At 36.6% G+C, this 10,727-nt stretch overlaps 1 protein-coding gene across 3 annotated transcripts in view; it reads left to right on the plus strand.

The window, feature by feature from the left end:
• clcn5b (chloride channel, voltage-sensitive 5b) overlaps window positions 1-10,727 on the plus strand; it is a 105,418-nt gene extending 94,691 nt beyond the window's left edge. For all 3 annotated transcript variants that reach the window (XM_073058232.1, XM_073058233.1, XM_073058234.1), the window contains 3 exons: window positions 2,255-2,653; window positions 3,879-4,095; window positions 7,262-10,727. In XM_073058232.1, coding sequence (XP_072914333.1) covers window positions 2,255-2,653; window positions 3,879-4,095; window positions 7,262-7,352 — 707 coding nt within the window. In that variant the 3' untranslated portion in view covers window positions 7,353-10,727. The remainder of the gene's footprint in view (window positions 1-2,254; window positions 2,654-3,878; window positions 4,096-7,261) is intronic.

Genomic DNA, 10,727 nt, shown 5'->3' on the forward strand with positions numbered 1-10,727 from the left:
ATCCATGTACCTGTCCAAGTTTTTCTTAAATGTTAAAAGTGAGCCCGCATTTACCAGTTCATCTGGCAGCTCATTCCACACTCCCACCACTCTCTGTGTGAAGAAGACCCCCTAATGTTCCCTTTAAACTTTCCCCCTTCACCCTTAACCCATGTCCTCTGGTTTTTTTCTCCCCTAACCTCATTAAGGAATTGTACGTTCTGCACATGGTAATAATACAAATGTTTATTTGTTATAGTTTCTCTAATTGAATTTGTATCATCATAGATATGCTGAAGTTCTGAGCCAATTAATCACTTTTCTACTTTTCTCTATTTTATCTCTCTTCAACTGATCTGGTCCAACACACTATTCCTAATCAACACGTACAAACAAGCTGGATGAACTCAGCAGGTCGGGCAGCATCTGTTGAAACGAGCAGTCAACCTTTCAGGCCAAGACCCTTCGTCAGGACTGAAGAAGGAGGGGGCAGGGGCCCTATAAAGAAGGTGGGGGTAGGGTGGAAAGTGCCAGGTGAAAAGCCAATCAGAGGAAAGATCAAGGGGTGCGGGAGGGGAAGCAGGGAGGGGATAGGCAGGAGACGTGAAGAAGGTGCTCCTGGTGCGGCCTCCTCTACATCGACGAGACCAGACGCAGATTGGGGGACCGCTTCGTCGAGCACCTCCGCTCCATCCGCCACAACAGACAGGATCTCCCGGTTGCCACCCACTTCAACTCTGCTTCACATTCCCATTCGGATATGTCCATGCATGGTCTCCTCTACTGCCATGATGAGGCCAAACTCAGGTTGGAGGAGCAACATCTCATATACCGTCTAGGTAGTTTCCAACCCCTTGGTACGAACATCGAATTCTCCAACTTCCGGTAATTCCCTCCCTCTCCCATCCCACTTTCACTCTGCCTCCTCTTCTAGTTGCCTATCACCTCTCTCATGATTCTGCCTTCTACTACCCATAGTGCTTTCCCCTTACATTCCTTCTTCACCTCTCCTGCCTATCCCCTCCCTACTTCCCCTCCCCATCCCTTGATCTTTCCTCTGATTGGTTTTTCACCTGGCACCTTCCACCCTCCTCCCACTTTCTTTATAGGGCCCCTGCCCCCTCCTTCAGTCCTGACGAAGAGTCTCGGCCCGAAACGTTGACTGCTCGTTTCAACGGATGCTGCCCAACCTGCTGAGTTCATCCAGCTTGTTTGTACGTGTTGATTTGACCACGGCATCTGCAGTGCACTTTGTGTGTACGCTATTCCTAACCTTTCTTGTCTGCAAAACAATTTTGTGCTTTGCCGTAAAGTTTGAAATGGTTAGCTTTAACAGAGGTCATTAAAATTATTGACTCTTTTTAAAATTCTAAACTCAAAGTAGTTTTAAAAGAACATAATAAAATAATTAATTCCTCTTTGAATAATGGGGATAGAAGAAATTTATTCTGTAGAGGAGAAGAGCGATTCCGTTCAGAGGGAGAAATAAAGCTGAGTGAAGAGAGAGACGCTTAAACATATGGCTTTTTTTAAGCTCTCTACTCAGTCAAGATCCCAACTCCACAAAATGACAGGATATTTTGTTCTTGCAACTCCTGTAAAATCAATTAAAGTTGTGTTAATTTTCTGCCAGACATTTAATAAAAAACAAACTGTAGGTAAACAAGTGAAAAAATGAGGGGAAAAATATGAAGTTGGATAACTAGTACTAGCATTAATTGAAAGTGTTTATAAACTAAGTACAGAGATGATTGCTTTTGGAACACGTGCAAAGAATTGTAAAATGGGAAAAATTGATGATTACAGGCAATTTTATTTTTAGTTTTAAATCATGTTATGGTGTATGTACTAATGTTATGGGTGACAATGATGCATTAGTTGTTTAAGCAGTCTATGAAATCATAGATTAATTGCTCAATATTGCTCAAGAGTACTGAATGTTCTGCTATGATTAATTTTTGAATTGCAGCGTAATGTAAACTTCTAGTAACTTGGGTTTATATAGAATAATTCCTGAAGAAAAATAAAGGGTGATAGTGACACAGATTGTAGGTGTATGATATGGAGTGTGTGTGTCTGAGGATCAATCAGTAGATTATCTACCTATTCAGAAGATGATGTGTCAAATTTTCTATATTCCAAACTGGTGTAAAGAATGACCAGCAGTTGAGTTGAACAATTATACTGGTCATCTTGAATGGTTACTGTGCAGGAAAAAAGATCTGAAATTGCCTGCTATGTATCCTGTTTAATCTCTCGAATCCTGTTTCTGCAGGTGGTGTGACCAGGATGACGATATCATTAGTGGTTATCATGTTTGAACTAACGGGTGGACTTGAATATATCGTCCCATTAATGGCTGCCGTAATGACCAGTAAATGGGTGGCTGATGCAATTGGACGAGAGGGCATATATGAAGCACATATTCGACTGAACGGTTATCCATTCCTGGAGGCAAAGGAAGAATTTACTCATAAGACATTAGCAATGGATGTTATGAGACCTCGGCGTAATGACTCTCCTCTGACAAGTCTCACTCAGGATGGTATGAAGGTAGAAGATGTGGAGGCAATTATTAATGAAACAACCTATAGTGGATTCCCTGTAATAGTATCAAAAGAATCCCAGCGACTTGTCGGTTTTGTCCTGAGAAGAGACTTAATAATTTCAATTGGTGAGTATTTTGACTTGTATGAAACAATATTTTTAAGATTAGAAGATGTGTGTATAAATGAAGTTTCTGATCAATGATCTTACTAATTTAAAGGGTCATTGAGACTTGAAATAGTAAGTTCAGATGCTGCCTGACCTGAGTTTTTCCAGCATTCTATTTTATTTCAGATATCCATTGGGTGCAGTATTGTATTTTTATAAAGGAAAATACATCACTTAGTCCTGTCCACTGACACAAGAAATGGTGAATTCATGAGGATAGATGATATTTAATTCTAACTTCAACAAATTGATAAAGTTAACTAACAGTTTATTGATAATTAATTGGGAATAATCTAATGATTAAGTCTACGTATTGCCTAAGGTTTTATTTTGGAAACATTGTACAATGTCCTTTAAACAATTATCAGGTGTTGATGAGGGACATCTTTTTAATACAGGTATGAGTGAGGCAGTAACTTTATCTCTTATGCTCCATTGCTTTGGGTAATGCCATGGTGGAGTTCAAAGTACATATGTTATCATGTGCAACCCTGAAATTAGCTTTCCATTACATTTGCATTATCAAACATGATAAGACTGAGATACTTAGTGCTACATAGTTTATTCAAAGAGTCAATGGCCTAAAACTGTTTAATATATTTATAACAGATAAATGTTGAATGTTTTTTAAAATCATTTTTGCACTGCAAGCAGTACTAGTATCTTTTAAGTTTATGTAGAATAGTTCATGAAGGGTATAAAGGCTGATTGTGCACAAATTGTGGGATTTGCATTCTGTAATATTGATTATTGATGATTTGCTCAAAGTGCAATAGCCAAACTAACTTGCAGTGTACTTCCAACCATTCTTATCACTTTAAATTATGATGTTTTGCACCATAATTCTATATTTTAAGGCCACTTGCATACACTTTAAAATTCATTGTTTAGGCTAATTTTCATTATAAACAAGTTTTTGTCAATTGCACTAAAATTCCAGAAGTATGAAATCCAGATGAATAAAAGTGCAGCTTATTATAGTTGTAAGTAAATTCTCTGCACCTTTTCATTTTTAGTCATTTAAATGTTTGCTGTTAAGTGAACTGAAAATATTTCTATATTCTGCACGCTATGAAATTAAAATGTTTCGATTCCCTTGACATCAGCTATCCATATGTTTATAATTGTAATTGGTACAGAAGGAACAAAAATGTTTAATGTTTTGGTTGTACATCTGATTACAGAAAATGGAAGGAAACGACAAGATGGGGTTGTAAGCACCTCCAATATTTATTTCACTGAACACTCTCCTGTGCAACTTCCAAACAGCCCTGCTGTACTCAAACTTCGTGCCATACTAGATTTGAGTCCATTTACAGTTACAGACCATACACCTATGGAAATAGTGGTTGACATATTCCGCAAACTGGGCTTAAGACAGTGTCTTGTTACCCACAATGGGTAAGTATTAGTGTTTTATTTTTGTTTTATGACTTTACTTCAAAAATGGGGTGGTACAGTGGGTGGTGGTTAGCACAATGCTTTACAGTGCCTGCGATCCAGCCACTACCTGTAAGGGTTTGTATGTTCCCTCGTGACCACGTGAGCTTCCTCCTTGTGCTTAGATTTCCTCCTACAGTCGAAAGACACACCGGTTGGTAGGTTAATTGGTCATTGTAAATAATTTTGTAATTATTAAATTGGGGTGTCACTGGTTGATGTGGGTCGAAGGACCTATTCCACACTGTATCCCAATAAATAAAATCTATTTTCAAACTTAAATAGTTACTTCAACTGTTGCTGTGAGTATATAAAGTTACTTCGGCATATTAGCTCTCATTTTTAACCAGCATCTCCATCACTTGTTAATCAAGAATGCTAAAAAGGTTTTTCATGTTTCTACCTAGAAAATAGATCCAAGCACTAAATCTGAGAAGACTATATGGTTTGCATGTGACTGTCAAGAATCCTAAATAAATCCTTCATTCAGCTCTAATTGTAAACTCGTGCACACACCTATCATCTCATTGCAAAACAAGTAACAATATAGCAATAAATGTTTTTGAATCACAATCTGTTGTGTTCTATGCACCATGGTGTAGAAATAGCCTGCAAAAACTGAGCATTCAACGCTATCTCCCTCTCCCGATTCAAATTCCGTCTTTAATTGAAGGGAATCAAGGTGAAATTACTAGTCTGAGGACTAGACTGAATTAGTCCCTTATAGTATATTCATTTAGATTAGGATTGAGTTGCGGTATTGCAGAAATCTTAATAATCCCTTAATGCAGCAACTCTAAAAAGATTAATAACATTAGCTGAGAATTTCATTGGCATCAATTATTTAAATGTATAATCTCACATAATTCACAAAATACAATAAATTTATGAATGAAGCAGACCCTCAAACTTTTCCACCACAAGTTATTTTATAAATGGTGAGAGCCGTCTAGTATTAATGTTGTAATTTAACATTTAACTTGCTGATTAAAGCTGAACATGAATAAAAACTAAACACGTTGAGTGCTAGAGCCAATTTGATCTAAGTCTTTGAGTTAGTTGTTCAGTAATGAGATCCTTGAATGCCTATACTGCCTTATACCTTCTCTCCTGTCACTTGGATTGGATGACCTTCAGCTGTCAGTAAAAGCCATTTGGTGCAAGTGAAAACGCAAGTGGCTGGAAAAATTGTCTAACAATATAGAAACAATGAAAGGAAAAATATATTTGTAATACGTTTTATGTTATCAAAACAGCTTATTTCTGACATATCAGTCAGAAATCAGGATCTTAAATCAAAATAAAGTCCCTAACCATAAGTTGACTATGATAGATTGAGAAACCACATTAAAATAGACAGTGTTTCAGAGATTGGTACACAATTTACTGAAAATGCATATTGCTTTAAGGTTGCCTTTATGAAAGAAAACAGAGAATATTCCAAAAACATTTGAAGTTGGGTCATGAGTGAATGAAGAGCTATAAATAATTTGGTAAAGTAAAAGGTATGAAGAAATAAATGAGACTGGAGGCTATTAAATCCCATAATCTTCTGAACCATAGCTCAAGGTTTTGGAAAGTGTTGCCTCTGGAGCTAGTTGATGTGCTAGTTGTCATCTTCCAAAGTTGTATGGACTCTAGAACTACTACAGATTAGAAGGGAGCAAGTATAACTTTACTACTTCAGATAGGAATTAGAGAAAGAATGGGAGGAATTGTGCTCAGGAGATGGTAGCAGGGTGTATAGTAAATAAAATAGGATTGGGAAGAGTCAACTTGGATTTACGATAGGAAGATCGTGTCTGACAAATCATTCTTTTTGAAGTTGTAACTAATAGAATAGTGAAGGATAAAGTGTAATTGCTATTAAGCAAAATTTGTTAGTTGGATTGGGGAAATATAGTGCTGTGTTGAGAATTCTTCAACAGACTGAAAATGGAAAGAATAAAAAGATCATTTTGGGGTCTTAGTCTGTGGCTTGTGGGCTGTTACAGGGATCAGTGCTGGGGTCCTATCTGCTCACAACCTATGTCAACAGTTTAGAAAAGAGGACCAACTGTACTCTATTGGCGTTTGCTGATGATGTCATGATGGATGTCTGTGCGGGTTTTGGGGATAGTGCAGAGGGGCTTCAATTGGCTATCGAGAGACCGTGCGAATGGGCAAAAACATAAATGTAAAAATAAATGAGGTCATCCATTTTGGTTAAAATCAGAAGAACTGAATGTTTTTCAAAGTGAACAATTAACAGGTGCTAGTGTTCAGAGGTACTTGGGTGTAAATCACTGAACATTAATATGCTTATTTTCTAATGAGCATTAGGGAAGCAAGTGGTATGTTGATATTTACTGTAAACATTTTAAATAAAAAAAGTAAAGACACCTCACTAATTATATACAGCCCTGGTGGGTGTGTACTTAAAATATTGTATGCTGGTCTGGTTTCCCTACCTTGGGAAAGAATACTTGTCATAGAAGGAGTGCAGCGATACCTCATCAGACTGATTCTTGCGTGTTTTATAATGCTAGTTTTAAATGCAGCAGGACACAAAATGCTGGAGGAACTCGGCAAGTCAGATGGCATCTATGGAGGGGAATAAGCAGTCAAAGTTTTGCCTAAGATCCTTCATCAGGACTGGAAAGGAAAGAGACAGAGCCAGAATCAGGAGGTTAGGGGAGAGGAGGGAGGAGTACAAGCTGGTAGGAAATAGGTGAGACCAGATGAGGAAGAAGGTGGGGAAGTGGGAATGAAGTAGGAGTCTGGGGGGTGGGGAACAGGTGGGAGAGGTAAAGGACTGAAGAAGAAGGCATCTAATAAGGAGAGGAAAAGAAAGAAGGAAGGGAACCAGACAGGTGATGGGCAAGTGAGAAGAGAGAGTGAGAAAGAATAACCAGAATGGGAAATGGAAAAAGGAGGGAATAATTACTGGAAATTAGAAAATTGATATTCACTTCTCAGCTGAAATGTTGACTGTTTATACTCCATAGATGCTGCCTGACCTGCTGAGTTCATCCAGCAATTTTTTTGTCTCAAGATTTTCAGCATCTGAAGAATGTTGTGTGCATAAATGCAGCAATTTATCATTTATTTTCAGGGACCAACACTAAATGCTTCTCTTCTATTGCAGGCGACTCCTAGGTATAATCACCAAAAAAGATATATTGAAGCATATTGCTCAGATGGCGAACCAAGACCCTGACTCCATTATGTTTAATTAAAATATATCTCTATTCATACTAATAGATATTACAGAGAGAATATTTTTATTCATGGTAACATTCTATGACTGGTATTTGCATCTTACCTTAATCTCCTTATGAAGAGGGATAGCCATACCACAATAGATGAACACCTGACTTTCAATTGCACTACGGGATCTATAGAAATTGTCTCTTAAGTTTTTCTTTGATCAGCACTATGGAAGTATATGGTGATTGAATGGAGAAATAGATTAAGTGTTTACTACTTCAATTTCTTATTAAATGTGTTGTAGCAGTGGTAACATTAAGCACAAGGTTTATAAATTATTTGGGCTTTACCAGCAGATAACCAAAATGATGAATCTTTTGACCTTGAGATTAGAGTACCTCAACTTTGGTGTTGTAATGAAGTATGGATTTGACACCCTGTACTGTGAGATTAATGGAACCCATTTATCCCCTGAGATTTTCTTTAACACAAGTAATTTTTAAGCTGTATTTAAAAGAATTCTGAGTAAATTAATTGTTCATTTTTGTTTCACCGTCCATCTCTTCGCAATACAGAGCGGAATAGATTATTCATGCCAGCAGCTATGTGGTATCCACATGTCATCTATCTTTACTCTAACACAAATGTTTACATGACTACAAAATAGTATAGTATCAAGTTGTATAGCTAAATTCTGATGAAATAATCATCCGGGTGTTAGATGAATACATGGAAAATTTCTTAAATAATTTTCATTAAAATAGATCACTCTACTTGTTCTAGGGGGCTGATTTGTGTGTGAAAAATGCCACATTTCGACATAGATATTACAGATTTTGTTTTGTTTGGAAGAAAGCAGCACTTTCCTTTGCTGTGTAACTCATGGAGTGGGTTATCACATATATATTTTCTGTTTTACCCAAAGTGATGCTCTACTAAGTATATGTGAAATGTGATGGTTCATCATTGAGCCAGATCTCAGTGATGTCTTCTGCAGGTCAATCCATTTTTATTTATTTGAAGCCAATTTGTATAGGTGTTATGACACGGACTTTGTACACATGTAAGTTATTTCTGACATATTAAGAATGCACATTGCCTCAGGACATTCCAATTGTATGGGAAGTATGGTTATAAACTCATGTCTGCAAATTGGTTGACATCTGTAAAGGCACTATAACAGCCTGTGGCTGGCTTTATCCTGCAATAGTGTAGCTGAGAGCTTTTATTAAACTGGGAGAAATTAAGGGTATTTTCCATCCATCTTATGTTGAACAGAGCTTTGTCAATATCCTTGTATCTGCCAGATCTCTAGTCATTTCTTCACGTATCAATTTATTAAATTTGATGGAAATAGATGTTTTCAGAATAATTGATAAAAATTTAACAAGTTTTAATGCAAAAAATAATTTTATATTTTCTTCTAGATATCACTACTTCAGTGTCATAATTTTTTGCATAATTCTGGTCTTATGTGCTTTATTATAAGAATGAATTCTGAAATAAATCTTGTCTCTTGCACGTCACTGTGAAGCACAATGGACAGATCTGGTTATGGTGCTGAGTTCATACCCAGAGTATCTTCAAATGCAATGAATCATAAATCAATTATCTATGCATCTGCTGGTGTGATCTTCTCTTTGTTTCTCAGTAGGGCAGCTGAAACCCAAGCTCTTTGTGTTATAATCAAACATTGAAATATTTATACTAAGCTGATAATGTCACTTTTCAATCTGTCTGGTTATCATTGGCAGTTACTTTTAAATATTTTCTATGTACAAATTACAAATTGAAGGAAGCTAGAAGTAAGATTGGGAAGATTTCTGAGGAATATGGGAAGGGAGGACACAAGGCAGATTGTAAAGCAATCAGTCACGATTTGGCATGAGTCCATAGAGTAAGACCATCCATGATCTGGCAGTAGTTGTTCAATTGTTACTTCAGAGGCAATCAAGACTTTAGGTGGATGAATTAGAAGTACTATTTTGCTGCAGTAAAGCTGACCAAAGTTTAGCTTGGCATGTGTTCCTGGGGATTCTAAATCGTAAGAAGATGAGAAGCCACATACAAAAGTAGTTGGCTTAACTGAATGTTGTCACTGTACAGGTATAAATTTAAACCTGATATTGAAATTCCATGAAAAGAATATTTTACATAAGAAACAAGTTGCAAATGGAGATTATTTTTCTCCATTATAATGCGAGTCTAAATCTCCCTAAACTTTGAAGTGTTCAGTTCTGTACAATGATAGTACTTCTTTGCCAGCGTTCATACATCATGGATTCAATCCCCATTCTAGAGGTTCAAGATAGACCTTGTCTGGAATTTCAGTGCCAATACTGTGGGAATTCGATGCTATTATAGAGCTCATCATTTGGATGAGGCATTAGACCGAGGCTTAGTCTGTTGTGCAATATTTACATCTGAAGCTGCTGTCCTGGCCAAAATTGTCCCTCAACTAAAAATCTGTGAAAATGATTTTCAAGCTATTAACCTATTGCTGTTATGCTTCCTGACTTTGCTAAGATTGGTTGGCATCTTTAAACAATTTTATTTTAAATCCTCATTGCAACACATGTCCGGATGTTGAAAGGCACAATATAAAGCACACTTTCCTTTAAATCTGCAATCTAGTTTCTTAGCAGGAATTTACCCATCACTAATTTGGGTGTCTAACTGGACCTTGAATCCCCATTCCTTGCAACAGGAGTCTTGTTTCTGGTCTATATGCATCTCTAGCTCAGTAAGTCAATAATTCAACAGGTAGAAAAAAACATTTGACTTTTGTATATAACTTATTCACATCTAACTAATTGAAATGACCTAATGATTGTTCACTCTGTTTTGAATAGACTTTTACTCTGTGTACTCCTTACGGTTTAGATTATCTCGCACGTATTCAAATTGGCAGTCACCATTGTAACCTTTGCCATTGTAAAACAATTTGGACAGAATTCTAGAGTTTAAATATACCTCCAATTACTCTTTGGTCAGCAAGATAACTACTGCATTCTGAAAGCCAAATTTGGTTTTTATTATGACAATTACATTTCAGAAAGCAAAAATAAATTCAGTGTTTTGGTGGTAGGTGGTGTTATTTAGTTGTCTAGCCCAAATTAGTAAATTGTTTTTCAGCACCACAAGTTAACCCCAAAACTGGTAACAATGTACCATAGTTATGATATGCATCAATTGGAAATGGTCATATCACAATTTACCTTTTTATTTAATCTTAAATACATTGTAATGGATTGGCATTGCTGACCGATCTCAGAAGACTCGTATGATAATAGTTAACATTGGTCTACTGAAATAATTTATTATGTGTCATTATCACCTTTTCAAATCAAATATGTAATTTCTTGTACTGGATGCATAACTGAATTAAAAAAAATATTCTTCTA

Source organism: Hemitrygon akajei, chromosome 10 (genome assembly GCF_048418815.1).
Source record: "Hemitrygon akajei chromosome 10, sHemAka1.3, whole genome shotgun sequence".
NCBI lineage: Eukaryota > Metazoa > Chordata > Chondrichthyes > Myliobatiformes > Dasyatidae > Hemitrygon > Hemitrygon akajei.